At 39.5% G+C, this 18,505-nt stretch overlaps 1 protein-coding gene across 1 annotated transcript in view; it reads left to right on the top strand.

The window, feature by feature from the left end:
• Positions 1-17,873, top strand: part of SLC28A3 (solute carrier family 28 member 3) — a 44,103-nt gene extending 26,230 nt beyond the window's left edge. Inside the window, exons 9-18 of the mRNA XM_035565295.1 lie at positions 3,212-3,292; positions 4,364-4,444; positions 5,500-5,625; positions 6,811-6,941; positions 8,259-8,427; positions 10,201-10,398; positions 13,152-13,233; positions 14,073-14,171; positions 15,897-16,020; positions 17,759-17,873. Coding sequence (XP_035421188.1) covers positions 3,212-3,292; positions 4,364-4,444; positions 5,500-5,625; positions 6,811-6,941; positions 8,259-8,427; positions 10,201-10,398; positions 13,152-13,233; positions 14,073-14,171; positions 15,897-16,020; positions 17,759-17,873 — 1,206 coding nt within the window. The remainder of the gene's footprint in view (positions 1-3,211; positions 3,293-4,363; positions 4,445-5,499; positions 5,626-6,810; positions 6,942-8,258; positions 8,428-10,200; positions 10,399-13,151; positions 13,234-14,072; positions 14,172-15,896; positions 16,021-17,758) is intronic.
• Positions 17,874-18,505: the final 632 nt, after the last annotated feature.

Genomic DNA, 18,505 nt, shown 5'->3' with positions numbered 1-18,505 from the left:
AAAAACACTAATTAGTCACAAATGCATGCATTTGCATGCATAAACTGGGTTATTTCAAATGCATGTTTGTGTATGCAGATGCAGAGTTTAGAAGTTCTGAAAAAAACTTGCCCGTATAAACAAGCTAATGCACATTGTTTTACTGTAAGAAAAGATACTTTGAACTAGCAGAAACACTCTTTTAGTTCTATTACTAAGTCTGATGAGTGTGATCACACAAAGTTTCTCTTAACTTTAGCACACCTGAGTAGTCAAGTAGTTGGACAATACCTTAATATTGAGTCATCTACTCTGTTGACTACAAAAGGCAAGATTTGCTTCAAGAAGCAGGAAGTTAGATTTCTAAGCCTAGATTCCTAGTTAGATTAGTAAGCCATATAAATGTAATTCTAAAGAGCTCTTTCATATCAGTTCTCAATGGAAATATAATGGGATTTTTCAGGGTGGTCATTAAATTTATTCATTAAATACATTTCTCATTTAACCAACAAATGAAACACAGCTAATTACAAATGATATTGCACCACTACCTCCCCTTGCCATACAGGTATTCCCACATACACAATGTGTGTAGATGTCCCATAGTTAAGAGAGGGAAGTTGTTCTTAGATTCCATGCCTCCTTGTGGAGGCTGCTCAATCCCTAAGGCCATGAGAAGGAAGCATCTGATGTTATTGATGCTGTGACTTTTACTCTCCTTGTTTGGGCACTGCAACAAAGAGGAGGGGTTTGGCCTCCTCTCACAGATATCTTGCTATAGGACAAGAAGGAATGGGCTCAAGTTGCTCCAGGGGAGGTTTAGGTTGGAAATTAGGAGACATTTCTTCTCAGAAAGAGCAGTCAGGCATTGGAATAGGTTGCCCAGGGAGGTGGTGATGTCACCATCCCTGGGGGTGTTTAAGGAAAGGTTGGACATGGTGCTTAGGGACATGGTTTAATGGGTAATATTAGTGGTAGGTGGACAGTTGGACTAGATGATCTTGGAGGTTTTTTCCAACCTCAATGATTCTATGATGCTATGAGGGAGAGGATGGCGAGCAACAAAGGATGTTCCTGCCCTCTCCATTCTCCCACCCTCATCCAACCTGCAATATGCAGTCCCACATAGGCCCAGACTGAAAGTGACATTTCTCCTCTCACTCTCAGGGAGAGAGGAACCATACAGACATGGGACGAGAGGAGTTTTCTTGAGGTTGTTCTGTCCTTTCTCCCAAGTTTCAAAACCACTGACTTAACATTTCAGTGTATTAGTACTGCAGGGTGCCTTTCTGCAAAACAGTTCAGGTGGTTTGTTTTTTTGTTGTTTGTTTTATTTTCAGTTGTTAAGTTGTTAAGTGTTTTTCATTGCATTCATGTCTGCAGACAGTGCAATTGAAAACCCACTGCTATGCCATGGGTTGCGAGTAGTTTATTTCCATTCTGCTTATTTTAGAGTAATGGTTTGCGGATACTTTTTTCCCTGTGACTTTGTTATGACCTAGATAAATGCTAGCCTGGTTGTGACAGATCATTGCAACAATTATTTACCTGTTAAATAGTTGCTACTATTTTCTGATGAAGACATAACATAATAGGTACCACATTAAGTCATTGTGAATTCAGTCAGGAGAGTTTACTTACAAAGTAGTCCCCAACTTCTTTACGCAGTGAAGGCAGATATTATCAAAACTGGAAAAAAAACCTCCCTGTTTCATAAAAACTAATGCTACATCCAGAATTGCCTTTAACTCAAAAATGGAAAAGCATGTTTTAGAGTTATCTAAGTTATTTTCTTAGGAAAGTGCACAAGAAGTGAGGCAGAGGGATGCTGGTTGTCACCCAGCACAGGCAGAACATTGTCTCCTCACTCCTTCAGCTAGAAATGTGCATACCATGGTAGCACTCCTCATCCATTCAGAGTGAAAGACACTTGACTTATGATATTTACCATCCAATATATACAGCTGACCTTTGATCATCTAAGCTGAGTCTCCAGAGTTTTATCAAAATTGTTGTTGGTATTAACTCTCCTCTAGAAAGGAACAGCATTAATTTACCAGAAAGTTCTGAACAAACAATGCGTTTTGTTCTTTCTTGTTCTGTTTACTTCTTTTATGATGTATTTTGATGATTTTTATGATGTATTATGACCTTGGTTGAACATACATAAAAGTATATTATTTCTAATGGTGCTGTTTTAGCTATAACAAACTTGTCTGCCTAATTCTGGACCTTTCTGGGAGATTTTTCTTCCTGTTTTCTTCCTTCCATATACAATCATAGAAATGCTGAGATCCTGCATGTTTAACATACTTGAAAATCAAGTGATACTAGTTTTATTCAGTATGAAAAACTAACACAGTTAGTTAACTGTGATAACCTGTCACACAATGGGTTAGGCATTGTTGGAATTCTTTTAAGTTATATTTAAGGAAAATGTTCTTCCTTCAGTCTCAGCTGAAGGAGAGATACTTATAGACTCCTTGTATTTAAAAAGTGTACACCTGTGAATTTGTTTTTAGGTAGACTGTCTGCATTTACAATTACGGAGTTCTTGAATGTGCCCCCATTGTCATTACACTGTCATATGATGTTATCAATAGCACTGAATAACAAAGGAAAGAGGATTTTGCTATAGTGTGTTATCAGGAAGCAGCTACACTGTTTGAGCTTTCTAAGGAAGCTGTCCTTGATCCTGGGAAATAAGTCAGTTACAATCTCCATCAGAATCTCTCCATCTTCTGAGGGATTTCTGTCCCAATGCTTATATAGCACTCTAAAAAGTTTTTTTGTTTGTTTGTTGTTTTTTGTTTTTAAACACACACACAGAAGCTGAGTTCTGAATTCTGTGCTACAGTCCCACTGTACATATTTCATGGTTTTCAAAGTCTGCAGATGTACTTATCCAAGTCTTTGTAGATGCCAGTGCCCAGTAATTGTTTGATGGCCATAAACAAATGTGTATCATGTTAAATCAGACAGTTTCAAAACTGTTGCAGTCCTATCAGAGAACTACTCAGATACAGAAAAAACAATTCCAGCACAAACATACACAACAAGTCTAGAAGGTCAAAATTTTTACAGCATAAGTGTAAGCTTAATGATGAGTTTTCAAGACCTCTAAGTGTATCTTAAAAAACATGAGCCTCTTTTTCAAAAATTAAATGGCCTACAGAATCAAGGACAGGAAAACCACGCTCGAAGTGTTAATGATTTTGTGTTTCTAAATCAGGTCCTGCCAATTGTGGTTTTCTTCAGCACAGTAATGTCTATGCTATATCACCTCGGAATCATGCAGTGGCTCGTTGGAAAGGTAGGAATTGTCACCAGTAGGTTCTCATTTGCCTAGTACAGGACACCTCTTAAACACATGTAACACTGGCTCTGTCCAAGCTGTTCAGGGATGGACATATGGGAGGTAGTTTATTTTTAACCTGGAAATAGTTTTGAATGTTACAACCACAAAATCCTAACTGACATCACCTAGCACAATTTCCTCCCCCAGCCTGGTCTTATTGTTAATATCACAGTAGTTGTTAGGCTTGCATGGCTAACGTTTGGCATTCCTCGGATGCCATACTTGCCTAAATCTTCATTTCCACCTGCCCCATGTCCACCCCCCAAAATGCAGGATTGAAGTTAGATCACAGCCAGTGGATTGCTCCCTGCTGCTAAGCATTGCAGTAGGAACTGCAAGCAGTTCCCTGTCACAGATCCCCGGAGGACTTGTGTCTCTGAATAAGATCAGAAGATGTTTCCTCACCTCATTCTTGAAGTGTTCATTTCAGTCAGGTCCTAGATCCAGTGTCAGTGTCCAATAGCATAATAGCAAGTCTACGAGTAGTCTTTCTGCCCTGTCTGCCCAAAGAACTTAGCAGATGAGGGAAAAGATCTTTTTGTATGGTGGTGGTTAAAGCATATTTCTAGATAAACTTCAAAAGTCCTTTGACCTTCTCATTCCCAGGATTGTTATATTATCACCACAAACCTAACCTAGCTGAAATACCATGTGCTAAAATTTCTAAGATGTATTTTTAGCCTTAATATCATTTTACATTTTTTCCCTGTATATGATCAAAGTCTCTTTGGACAGGTACATAAATAATAAGGACACGTTAAAATATCTGCTTTTAGTAACTTAGTTTAAGTGCCAAGGAGGAACCTGGGGTCTTTCAGTATTGTACTCTCAATTCTATTAAATTATTCCTCCTCTGTCTTGTTTAAGCATGCTACTATTACATGAATGGACAATATCTTGGTGTTGGAATCATTAACTCAGGAAGTATTTTAAGGTGTCTCTGAACTCTGACATTGACATGATTAATTCAAGAAGTACATGGATTAGGCAGACCAATGTCTCCTTTTTTTATTTTAATCATTTTAGGTTGGCTGGATAATGCACGTTTTTATGGGGACAACTCCTGTTGAGTCTTTTGTAGCTGCTGGTAACATATTTGTGGGACAGGTGAGTTGAAGCATGGAAAAGCATGCTAGCACAGGATAACTGAATATTGTGAAATATGGCTGCTCAGCAAGCATCTTTGTGTAAAAATAATCCTCATTTCATATGAAGTAAGGACTCCAGTACAGAAGGAATGGTGGCTGATTTCCAGAAAGACTGAATTCCGCTAAGTGTTGGCAGTGATACCCAGTGGGGCAGGTCTGGGGAATCTGTTCCCAACAGAAATTTAAGCTTAACTCTAGGTGATAGATCTCCCTTGAAATGACTACAAGACTACTCCAAGGCTATGAAAAAAAATATTTTTTTTTTCAAATAAGGAGAAGGCAAATGGGATGAAAAGAGTATACAAGAGGTAGGCAAGGGCAGAGAAACAGATAATTCAGAAAAACTAAGATCCAGGCTTGGATTTGCAAGGCCTTAGACAGGAAAGCATGGGACAGTCTAATTTCCCACTGAATGGGAAAGTCCAGTAAAACAACACTACAGCAGTGTCTGTCCCCGTCTTCAAAGCAATGGGAAAAGATCACCGAGTAGTGTCCAAGCACAGAAACAACGCTAACACGATAGTTATTTTGCAGCAGTGCCTCACTGTTTTGTACTTCTTCCAGACTTAAACTAGTACGTCCATGTAATATTGCCCTCAGAATGTGCTCACACGCATGCCAGAGGGATTCAGAGCTTTAACCTGCCCATAAATACTGGCTGGTATGCATGTTTCACATGACGTACAGGTTTAACTGCAGCTCAGACCCATGGCTGTTTCTAACTCACTCAAAACTGGGTTGGGATTTCCTGGCAATTTCACTAGGTTTAGGGGGAGACATTAAAACAGCAAGAACTGCCTTCAGACAAGATGGATGTTGGTACAATTTTCCCTCTCGGGGAAAAAAAATCAAAATCTTATTAATATTCAGAGCATTCATTAGCACAAAGATAAACTAGTCAAAAACATCTGGGAATGTGCAAGGCAGCCACCGATTTTCCTGACCTGTTAATAAGAGAAACCTCTGAAGATTTATTAGGAGGTTCTTCATTTGTTGGTTGTTTTTCACTTCCAGACAGAGTCTCCTCTCCTGGTACGGCCCTATTTACCATACATCACCAAATCTGAACTCCATGCAGTCATGACAGCAGGATTCTCCACTATTGCTGGAAGTGTCTTAGGAGCATATATTTCTTTTGGGGTAAGAAAGGGAAGAAGAACTGAAAAATACATTGTCTTAAATCATGCAAGTATAGAAGCCTAATTAAAATGCTGGCAGGTATCCACAAGTCATTCCTGGATTATTATTTTATTTATTTATTTTTTAAAGGAATTAACCACAAAAAATTCCCTGTCTTCTGATGGTAGAAAAAGACACCAAGACCTGATCTTAAGTATCATGAACTTCTACCTAAGTAGTACAGAGCCTTCTTGCCATAGCTGCAAGAAAATTACTGATTTGTGTACTTTACTACAGTCCAGTTGAACCAACATGGAATGTGCTAACTGATCAATGCCTGCAGCAGCAATATCAATTATGTCCTTCAGGAATGGATGCTAGGCATACAAGCCTAAAGAGTCCACTTGTGACTGAGGTTCTAGTAAAGCTGTGCAAGCACAAGTAGTAAATGTCTTGTCTGCCAAAGGGCTGATAGCACAAGGTTAGACAGAAAAACAGAGTTGAATATATGATTTATGATCAGAGTCATCAGGAGATGGTTAATAAACATTCAATATCTGCATAAAATACAGTGGAGAGGCAGTTGCAAGAAAGGCAGGGTTGACTGAAAAGACAAAGTAAAACAAGAAGAGGAGAGATGGAAATACTGCAAAAGTTAGCAAAGAGGAAGTTTTGTATAAAAACTTGTGGTAAAAGAGCTGAAAGAGCAGTAGAGGAATTTATGTTAGGTCCTGTATTTTTTTTTTTTTATAAATCACAACTTCAAGAGACAAAAACAAATTTCTGCCATCAAGGGGCATAACTTAGGGGTGTCCTTAGGTGGAAGGCTGGCTCTCACTCATCCGCTCTGCTATTGTTACACCCCAGACCTGGCTTTTTTTTTTTACTCTACTCCTTAGATCTGTTTTTTTTTTGTTTGCTTGTTTCTTTCTTTTGATTTTTGCTTTGCCACTAGACAGGGGAGAAGCAGCTTAACTCTTGGAGCAATTACTCCTTACTTTCAGCTTCTTAGATTCTTCCTTTCTCCAATTAGCTCTGTCCTATATTGCTCATTTTCTTTTTTTTCCCTATGAGTAATGTGATCTTTTTAATGACCCCCTGTAGAAAATTATCCAAACTTTTAATGATTTTTATTGCTTTTTACGTTTGCTTATGATGTTCATGATGCAGTTACCACGGCATATTTTCTGTTGCCTGAAATTCTAGATTTCTGCCTCCCACCTACTGACTGCTTCCGTCATGTCAGCACCAGCATCATTAGCCACCTCCAAACTATTCTGGCCAGAAACTGAAAAGCCTCAAGTAACTTTGAAGAGTGATCTTAAAATGGCAAAAAGGTAAGCTGATCTAGACTCTAGTTAATAGTGATACTCATGCAATAATGAGCTTTAGAAGAATAACTAAGGTTTGGGGGCAGCACATGGTAGGTGTGCAGGTAATTAATGACACACCACGGTACACTAAGCTAACAGTTTCTGTATTCAAGTGCAGCATGCCCTGCTACACCTGTATGAAGGGACCACCATTCACTGGGACAGGCATAGAGCTGTCATGGAACAGGGCTGGACAATAAACTCTTCAAAGAGCAAAAGAAATTCCTGCCCAATGTGAACCACCAAAAGATTTTCCTAGTTGCTCCTTGCTTTGCAACAAATCTGTAAATACAAGCAAACAAAAACAAAGGTGGAGAAACTGATGCTTTCAGTGATGGCAGCAGCAAATATTGCTCATCTGCAGGGAGACTTGCTTGCCTCAGAAATGACAGACAAAGTAGAAAGGCTTGTGAGAAGCTGCTCCTGATCAGCCTGGGACATCTCTGCAAGGGCTGCCTCAAGAAGAGAAGTGCCCACTCCCCCATCCCAGGCAGTTGCAGCGCAGGGGTCTGATCCACAGCCTGTCTGACCACTCCATCCCTGCCCCAACTGTGCCAGAATTTGTCCTCAGGGAACTAAAGGCACACCCTCCTAGTGGCTCCCAAGAGTATACAGGCCAGAACCTACTCCACCTGGTCATTAGAGAGTAGATTTAGATTAGATATTCAGAATAAATTCTTTACTATGGGAGTGGTAATATGGGAGAGGCACTGGAACAGTTTGCCTAGAGAAGCAGTGATTCCCCATCCCTTGAAGTGTTTAAAGCCAGGTTGGATGGGGCTTTTAGCAACCTCGTCTAGTGGAAGGTGTCCCTGAAGGGGAGTTGGAACTGCATGATCTTTAGGGTCCCATCCAACCCAAACCATTCTGTGGTTCTATGGTTATGGAATTTCTAACCACATCAATGTTACCTTTAGTTCTGTTATTTATTCGCGAATTACAAACTGTTCATATTTGTAACAAAATGTCACAAAATAAATGTTTTTAGGACAAGAGTGAATGGCCTCAAGTTGTGCCAGGCCAGGGGAGGTTCAGGTTGGATATTAGGAGAACTTTCTTCTCAGAAAGGGTAGTTAGGCATTGGAATGGGTTGCCCGGAGAGAACTGGTGGAGTCACTGTCCCTGGGGGTGTTTAAGGAAAGGTTGGACCTGGTGCTTAGGGACATGGTTTAGTGGGTGATATTGGTGGTTGAGGGAAGGTTGGACTAGATGATCTTGGAGGTCTTTTCCAAACTTAATGATTCTATGATTCACACACTGGTTTTGTTTTCACTGATAAAGTGAATCAAAGAACCTGCTGGAGGCAGCCAGTCAAGGTGCATCTAGCTCCATTCTGCTGGTGGCAAACATCGCTGTGAACCTGATCTCCTTCCTTGCCCTGCTGGCTTTCATTGATTCAGCCCTCTCTTGGGTGGGCAATCTGTTTGACTATCCACAGCTGAATTTCGAGGTATGGTCTTCAGGTCCTTAATTCAGCCTATATGCATACATAACTTGCCTTTCTCAAATCAAGCGTCTGCATGGTTTCCTGTTGTTTGTCTGATTTTTTCTTTTAAATATGATCAAAAACTCTATATTTTTGTGTGCATGTTCTTTAAAAAAATGTCTTTACAGCCATTTACAGCCAAAGGAGAAAATTGTTGCCATGTAAGTATTTCCGTATCCATTAGTCCAGGTACAGTTTCCCTCTCGGTTGTTCTTGATAACCAGCAGAGTACTTTTTCCAAGCATTGTATGTTAATGCCCACCTCCTCTGACTTGGCAACATCTCAGATCTGACACTTGCTAAGCCATTAACATCTCTTTCCTCTTTCTGCTAAACATTAAAGTGTCTTTAGCTTCAGATAGCCACATCAAGTCCTTAATGCTCACTAACTTCATCTAGATAAGACAATGGGACAAGGCTGAACTTGTCTGAACCCATGCTTACTCAATATTGCTCAGTTTTCAGCACAATTAAATTGTAAATCTGCACCCAAATCACTCAGCTGAGCAAACAGCTTTAAACAGAACTTGTTTTTTACCTTAGGTTAATACATCATTTTTGACCCAATCAAACAATCTTGTTTCAGTGGATTTGAGCTATTTGTTTTGCAACCTCCTGATAAAAGGGCAGTGTGAAACACGGCTATAACACTGTAATGTAGGTGTTGGAGAAGTGTATAAACACTCATAGAAGATATGGATTCAGCAATATTAAGATGCTACCCTACTCAGCTGCCACCACACGAGACACCTACAGCAGAGGAAAGGCACATTTATGCATACCTCAGCCATATTCATTGAAAGGGTGGTATTTTGATAACTGCTAGATGGAACAGGATTTGGTTGAATTGGCAACCCACAAGGAGATGCAACCCAAAGACATGTTGCATTCAACCATTCCTTTTAAGAAACACTAACATCTGTTGTGTTTGGTTCCATTGTTGGAGTAGATCCAGCTGGGGACCTTAAGTTTAGGCTCATTTTGTGGGACTGTGTTGTGGACATACTGACTTGCTGAGTATTTCTGTGCTGAACAGGAAAGGAAAAAGTTTGTGTGGGATCATTCTTTCTGGGCGCAGAGAAAACAATGAGGAATAGTAATTGCTCAAACACTTCAGTTAAATTCACAAGAGACCATCTGACCAAACCTTTTCACCACTGGATGTATTTTCTTTCATATATAAAAATAGCCTATAGTGGGATATGCTATTTATTTCTCTTGCATAAGTTTTATGCTAGGAAAAAAACATATAGCTCTAATTATCTTAGGAATACAGCTTTTCTGCAGAGTCAAGCCCTTTGTTTACACCAGTTGCAGTCCAATAACATGATTGTTAAAGCCTGTTCATTGATACACTTGATTTAATTAGCACATGAACTGGATTTCTCTTTTCTCTTATCGCTCTTTTAATTCAATCCTCAGTTTGCTTCAAACACTCTGTCCAATCTGAAGGAAAAAAGGCAAGGAAACTTTTGTTTTCTTTTAAGTGTAAAATTCAGGATATACCGGATTACTTTGTTAGACCTAGATTTTCTGTTGGTCCTTTTCAATTTGCTCAGGCATACCTGCCTATTAAAAATTCCCGGTCTCACAGATGTGTTGGCAGTAAGAGGTCAAGACCAAAGTTCCTGTGCTGAAATAAAACCATCCTTATTTTAAATTTAAAGAGTTTTTCAAATGCCATTGTTCTTTGACCAATCATCTCTTTTGACCAGCTTTACCTTATATATTTTGCAGAGCATTTGTTCATATATCTTCATGCCATTCTCCTTCATGATGGGAGTAGATTGGGAAGACAGCTTTATTGTTGGTGGACTTCTAGGTTACAAAACTTTCTTCAATGAATTTGTGGCTTACGAACGCCTCTCAAAACTGATTAACAACCGAGAAAAGGGTGGGAGCATGTACATTAATGATGTGAAACAGTATATGACTGTAAGTAACATTTTTTATTCTGGAGACTTTTTGGATCTAATTCTTTTTTGCTGTGACTCAGCTGGCATTATAATATGTTCACAGAGGGATAATGGCAGCATATTAAAATGTATCTTTCAGCAACAGTTTTCAGCAAGAGTTTAATTATTAAAATACAGCATTGCCTTGTGAAGCTGCCGTGACTGTCATAACCCTAGATATCTCTAACAAACATAGCAAAGAAAGATACAGACTTTGGTAAGGGGAGTTTTGAGGAACATGCACCATCCCGCAGAACACTGCACTAATGACCAAGGCTGTCTTCAAATTTAGTTTCTTCTTAACTCATTCTTAGCTAGAACTTCCCTATGAGATACTCTCCTATGAAAATCCTGGGCAAGAACTGGCAGATACTGCTGCTGTCCACAGAGGTTTACCCAAGCCTCATATTTCTGGAAAGGCATCCAGGTAGCTCTAGCTTTTAAGATATTATTTAAGATATCTTTTAAGATATTATTGACACTCCGTTGTCCATGGCACACCTGTGATGGAGGTTATTGTCCTCTGTGCAGAAGGCAAAACATGTATTACATGGCATACACCTCCCCTGCCACACTGAGTCCAGCCACTTTGTTTCAATTGCCAATGAAGGTTAGTATGCACAAGGACTTCCATCTGAAGCCTGAGCCCAGCTGTCCTTCACACATCCACCTGGATTCACCCAACAGGATACCTGATTTCTACTACAGTTCAGTGAGGAAGAAACCTCACTGAGGATGGCAACAAAAAGGGCATCTCAGGTGTGTGCATGAGGGCAAAGAACACACAGTGATCAAGGCTGACTTTTTCAGCTGTGACTCTTGCATCTCCACTTGGCAGTCCTGGTTTCTACCCCATCTGGCCTCCCCATGCAGACTCTGTGCCAAATTTGTCCTCACTCTAAGCACCATGATACTTAGATTTGTAACTGCACTGGCCTTTGGTATTCAAATCAAGATAAGTTGTCACTATAGAGGACCCCTACTTAGGAAGCACCCTTATGTACAGCCCGTAATCTTCATTTTATCTAGTATGATGATGTGGATACCTGCCCTATGTACAAACCAAAACCGTATTCCTGACCACTTGCATTCCTTATTACTGAAATACATTTTACAAATGGAGGTAGAAAGACAGGAAGTCTGTTCAAATACACTCTTGCAAAAGTACCCATTGCTAGTGGTAGGATCCTGAGCTAGACAGACCTTTGGTCAGCTCCGCTATAGTCATGTCATGTTCTACGAGGGGAATATGGCTCTCAACTAAATAAATGCTTAGATAATTTTTTTTTTTAATCTTGAAGTCAGCTTTTCTGAGTCAGATCTCATCACCTGTATTTTAACTTTTTTTCGTCAGTGAAATATAGTATAGGACTTCTTTGCTCACTTTCAATACCTACAAAGAGCTGTATTAGCTTCTGTGGTAAAAGCTCTGAGATGCAAAAATAATTTTGATTCATAACACTTGTAAAAATTGCCAAATAACCATTTTAGCTATAGCACAAGAGTCCACCTGAGAGTAGCCTGGCTTCCAGTTTTAATGTCTGTTCGGTTTCAGAACTCTCTAATACATCCAGTCACAGATATTCCATCAGAGAAAGCAAACAATCAATCTTCTCAGCAACCTCACCTGAGTCAGTAATAACAAGTCTTCTTGTTTTCTGAGCTAGGAGAATGCAAGTGAAAGCCGGGAAATCATCATACGCAAAGCCTTTTCTAGGAAAAGCAGGTAGAGTGCACACTTGAAAAGCATTTTCCTGCATATATGCAGACTGATTGAAAATGTCTGCAAATTGGTTTTCATAAAACAGGAAGGGAAACAGAGAAATGTCTGATAAATAGGAAACCTACTAGAACACTCACTCAGCTGTGTTCAGCTTGCACTTAAAATGCAGAAAATAGGAGTTCAAAACTGCCTGGGGGCAAAAATCCATTTGCTGAGAGATGTTGCATCTCTTCCCAAAATGTCTGAACTACATCTGTCTCTAGGTTTATAACCTGATTTCACCCAAAGTCATTCTGTGTCCTGTGGGGAGTAGGGATGTCCCTCCATGGGGGCAGATGAAGGGTGACCCATATTGTGCTCTGAGGTCCAGAATAAGTTGGTGTTGCCCAATGGAAGGAAAGTGGCTGAAATCAGGAAGCAAATATACTGCTACTGGGGATTCCAAAATCATAAAGTCCCTCTGCCTGTTATCACACCAAAGCACCCACTCCAGAGGAGACACATTTCCCTTTTTCTTTTTCTGTGCACAGAGTGGAGCATGCACAGAGCAGCTGGGCACATGGAACCCTCTGCTTGTTCCAGGGACAAGGAATTCAGGAATACATACAAAAACTTGAGGTTTAAACAGAGTGTTAGAAAGGCAGGCCAGCTATGAACAGCAAGCTGAGTTAAAGCTCTGGTTCACACCCTGAAAAAAAACAATAGCTGAATTGCCACTAGTGAGATAAGAAATTTTTTTGTCTTTAATTACTAGTACTCAATTCAGCAAGGCACAGCAATGTACATGAAAAATAAAACTGTCACACAGTCTGAGTCCTTGGGTATGAAAGCCTGCACACCTTCAAGAGGAGAATGAGCTTACCTTGCTCAAAGCCACACACTGGGGTAGCAACCAAGCGAAACAGAGTGATTTCATTACTCAGAGCAGTGGGCCACAATGCCATGCTTCCAGACCTCTAAAACAGCATGGGTTGTCTCAATTCACTCAACCATGTGTGTTTGCTTTTCAGGTCCACTCTGAAACAATTGCCACCTATGCGCTTTGTGGATTTGCCAACTTTGGCTCTCTGGGACTGGTAGTAGGAAGCCTGAGTAAGAACACCTCTCACAAATAATTTATTTAGTAAGCAAGTCCCAAAGAAAACACCCAGAAGGACAGGCTATGGGTGAAGCTTAGCAACACTCGGGGCTGAGCAGCTGCTTTGCCAAGACTCAGTACCTAGCTGGGCATGGGAGGGCTCACCAGGGGATGCAAGCATTGGGGCACAGGTACTGGGAGATGGGCTGAAAGCAAGGGTAGGGGACCAAGCCCTGACCACAGGTCTTCCAGTCCAGATCTCGTGTTGCCAACTGCTGCAGCTATGGCAAATCTTGGGCTTTGGGGTAAGCAAACCATCTCTGTAGCCCACTAGTTTGAAAGATAAAATAAGCTATTTTCTCTAAAAATGCTAAGTGTATTAAAAAAAAAAAAAAAAAAAACTTTTTAAAATGGACTTTTTGGATCTCTAGGAAAATTGAAAAGTCATCTGGGTTTCTCACCAGACAGACAGAATTGGTGTCAGATCCCTTTAACCTGGGATACCAGGTGGCTTCTGCAGTTCCAGTAGCAGGGCAGTGTGGAAGAGCCACAAGGCCAGACCCCAGTGCCTTGCCTGGGTTTTGCTTCTGAAAGCTGCTTTGAGCTGGCACAGACCTGTGAATTGCCAAGGGAAACAGAAATTACCTTTTGGCACACGCCATCTTAATGGAGCAAGCAAACCTTGCCACGAGGCTTTCAAATGCCCCACTAAAATGTCTCATTTTCCATCCTTGTTTCTCATGGTTAGAGCTACAGGTTGGGGCTTTCCTCTCATGAAGGGAGAATTGTCAGGCTCATTTTCTTTATATCTATATGCATTTATGGTTTATAAACACTTTGTTTTTCTTCCTAGCAAGCCTTGCTCCCTCAAAAAGAAAGGAAATAGCCGGTGGTGCTTTCAGGGCTATGATTGCTGGAACTGTTGCCTGTTTCATGACAGCCTGTATTGCAGGTACTGTACAGAAGTTTAGCATGTCATAGTGTGAGTGTCCACAGGGTGGCAGTGTGTCTGTGTGATAAATGCAGCAGAGAAAATCCTGTTACATAAAACTAGTATTTTTGGTTTGACAAGATTAAAAGCCAATATTCAAAAAGTTGCTGAAAATTGGAATATATATTAAAAATCATATTATTTCTTCCCTTCTATATTTTTGTTAGTCTATGTATAATGCCTGACGTGCAAAAAAGAGATAATTGCAAGTTATAGATGTGACACAGTCCCTCATACACACTGCTGGCTACAGAAATATTGAAGTAATTACAGAGCAGAAATGGAGAAGTAGAATGAAAGTAGAATGCAAGAGAGAAGGAGTAAGGGGGAAGCTGAACAGTTTTTGGCCTTAGTGATAAAAGGATATTTTATGCTGACAGTATTCCCACAGTGCATTTAAGTTAATGAAACCATCTTAAAGTGGAACTCAGCAGCAGATCCTTGATTTCAAAGTCTCACCTTCAAGCTGGATGAAGAAGCACAAGGAAACAGCCATTTTAGGGAGGAAATGAAAAAGAACATAGTCATTCAGGAGATATGCCCAGATATGATTCAGCAGGCAAAATTTACCCCCAGTATTTAACTTTTCCAGCTTTCTTTTTGGAGCACATGATATGCAGGATTGTATGACAAAAGTTCAAACACTGATATTCCTCCAGTGAAGAATGAACTTGGTACTTTATGTAGCTGAAAAAAAGTGTCTGTACGAACCCCAGCTTCCCTATCCCTTTGTATTCACTGCAGCAACAAAAACATACATGTTGTAATGATAATCCTGCACTATTTTCTGAAGGTTATAGATCTAACAAACTTGAAACCTTGTTGGTCACACAGCCCTCCATAATGATTTAATGCATTACACTATTCTGTATAACTGAAAAATCATGAAGTCTTCCTAAAAGGTGTCATTTCACAACCTTGGCCTTAAGAATAAAATCATGAATAGCCACTGGGAAATCTTTACAAAACAATAAAATCTGCCAGGGAAAGACAATTACATTCCACCCATTCCTGGCATGGCAAATGCTTTCATCTTACCCAGAAGAAGTTAAAAGAGCAAAGCAATGTCTACTATCATGTTTAAGATACAATCATATTAAAAATGTGGCCAAGTTTCCCAACAATAAGTACAAGAGGGGCCTGTCATTTTGATGTGTTTGTGTCTCCATCCCTATAATGAATAGTGATATTAAAATTTGTAGGAGAATTTGGAGAACATCTAGCAAAACAGAGATAAGACCTTAACTATATCCATTTAAGACAGAAGATAAGCTCATGTGTTTACTTGCACTACTATAAATGTACCATACTTCCATTTTATTTATTGAAGGAACACTGGCCCAGCAGTGAGAAAGGCATTAGCATACCTGTTTAGAAGCATTAAAAGATGTAAGAAGTCAAAGTTGTCTGAGTGTAGAGGATTACCACAGTTTAACTTCTATAGGTTAAAAAAAAAAAAAAAAAAAAAAAAAAGATAATTCCTTAATCCAATTCTATAAAATGATTCAGATTTTTTTTTTCAAAGCCCACATTTCGAGGCTTTTAATCTTGCACCATTTTACAGAAACATCTCAGAGGGTGATTTCAAATCCACCGGAATGTTTCATCCAACCTTGCCCCAGCAACTGATATCCCAAAACTTATCTTACTCATTGCTCATCAGAAAAATTGTTACTTACTCCACAGGAATGCTGACTGCCCCTGGTGTGGAAGTTCCCTGCCACATTTTATTACCAAATGCCTTCAACTCCACAAGTTTCCCTGCCAACAGCACAGAGGTAGTCAAATGCTGCCAGCAGCTCTTCACCAGGTAATGAGTGTCCTGAGTGCCCCCCACAAGCATGGCAGGCTGTGCTGCAGGTGGTTGTCAGCCCTGCTCCTGTCCTGTACCACTGCCCCCTGCCAATACCCCCTTCCATCCCCATCTCCCAGCCATGAGCCCTGCGGGGCTGAGAAAAAGGGGGCCAGGGGAGTTGAGATCCATCTGTCCCACTGCCAAGAGGAGGTAATGAGGAACTTTTTACCCTTTTTCAGCCTAATTCTAAAAGCCTTTTTTTTAAAAAAAATCTCTAGTAGGTATTTTCTGTGACCTTACACCTTTTAAAGAAAAGAATATTTTAGTGTTGTTCGAAAAGTTTTCATTTTCTTTGGCATTTATCTCTGCTACATGGAAAATACAAACAGAACCTACTGAGAACTCAAAATATCTTTCTCCAAATCTGCTAAATCCAGCTAAAGCTAGTAACAATGGTGACTGTTTATGCAGAAAAATTTATACACATTTGAAGTAGGAAAATATTCAAATTATATTTTATGATTGTCTATCCAGATATATGGAGAAGAAATAAGAGTATTAAATAAGGAATGTGTTCAGACATACTTTACACTGTCTCACAAAGAAGCAAATGTCTTTGTCTTTAGTTTATGGCAAGAACCTTTTAAATTTCAGGTAATATGTGGTGTTTTTTTCACACATAACTGCTTTAGGAAAAAAATACTATATTTGATCTCTTTTCCATTCTACTGAAAATCAAAGGAATTAATCCTTCTTTTCACATTTTTTGAGCAAAGACAATGCTCTAAGATTAAACATTTGTCTACAATAAAAATGTATAATATAAACATAATACTGAGGTTGCTGTAATCTAACCTGCAAGAATTCTCTAAACAAAATCCCCAGATGGGGCGATTTCACTAGATCTTCCTTCACTTCCCACAGTGGCTACTTTAAATTCCTTATGTTGTTAAATACAGTAGGAATCAAAATTACGATTCTAACTGCAGGTGATTTTTTTCCTGTATTATTCTTTTGAAACATATTTCTTCCTTGACATAAAATGTAGCTCTGAATATGGGTATATACAATATTTAAGGTGGCCTTATTTTTGTGGAAACATTTCAGATTTCAAATACTCGTAAAAAGTCAATTAACAAAAATTGTTCTTATTGGTATCAATATTACCACCTTGTGTCTGAACATCAGCACATGCCTATCACAGCAAGGAAATTTATATTCTTGCAACTTGATGTTTCAAATGAGTTTAACTTAACGTGTACCACAGTGACACAAACTTTTCTGCAGAGTGAACATCATGCATGATCCTGGATATGTACCTTCATTCAGGTTTCTTCATCCATCATACTTTTTCTCATCACACACATTTTAACGTTGCCAGGGTACAATGAAGATTATAGCTTGCTCTGTTTTCACCAGAATCAATGTCGAGCAAATGCTTTGAAAATACAAAAACCTTGAGTAGTGAAATGAAGCCCTCAATTATTTCAGTTATCTAGGAAGATACACCTGAGGCACAAGGACTTCACACAGAAAACCAAATATCAGCCCAGTAAAATCAGAGAACACCTGGTGATGCCACTTGGCTGGCATTCAGAAAGGTGTCTCTAAGTTTCACTTCTTGCGATAGTTTTAACACATTTACAGTTGCTTTGAAGAAAAGGGTATGTTCATATGTATATATACATACATATACCCACAGACAAAAGAGAAAATGAGTAAATCTGAGTTCTGCTTTCCCCTTTCTTCCCAGTGCAAACAATACTCAAGAGAGCTTCCTTGGAGGAAACTACCACCTGAGTTCCTGGAAAGGATGTTGCGAAATACTGAATCAACCTGCTTTTAATTGCACTTGGATTAAACCTTGACTCGGGGTGGGATAAATCATAACTAAGAGCTTTGTTTCTTGGCAGAAAAGTAATTAAAAACTTCCTTTTCCACAACAAGTACAAAAAAAAAAAAAAAAAGAAACAAAACAAAAAATTGGCCTTTGTTTCCTGTCTCTTGCAAGCCCAATTCCTATGATGTGCATGGAATTACTTCAAATTTAAACTGGGATAAAAGTAAGAGACCTCTTGCTGCAGATTTCTTCTCCTGTTAGAGATCAGAAAGGCGGAGAAAATTTCTGAGCCTGCATCTTCTGCTTTCATTTTCACCTTGAAACAGATGACTACATGGTATAAAGCTGCTCTAGGCAAGAAGGAAATCAGATTCAGGATTTGACTTCCAATTACAGAAAGTTATGAAGTGGAAATAATGTTTAGAATTGCCATCCTACTAGTATTTTTGCTCTTTTTGATACCTAAGAAATGATTTTACAGCACCAAGATAAATGACTGTTCTCAGAAATCTCTGTATATTTCTTCTGGTAACTATGGCTACATATGAACTGAGCTGCTAACATGCAGTGAACCTCACCACCTTGGTCACCAAAGTACACAGATCAGGGACGAGCTGCCATGTGCTCCAGACCCCCTCTTTCCACAGTCAGGCAGAGGGG

The sequence above is a fragment of the Cygnus atratus genome, chromosome Z, assembly GCF_013377495.2.
Source record: "Cygnus atratus isolate AKBS03 ecotype Queensland, Australia chromosome Z, CAtr_DNAZoo_HiC_assembly, whole genome shotgun sequence".
NCBI lineage: Eukaryota > Metazoa > Chordata > Aves > Anseriformes > Anatidae > Cygnus > Cygnus atratus.
The sequence above is the reverse complement of the archived record's forward strand: the minus strand, read 5'-3'. Positions and strand labels throughout refer to the sequence as shown.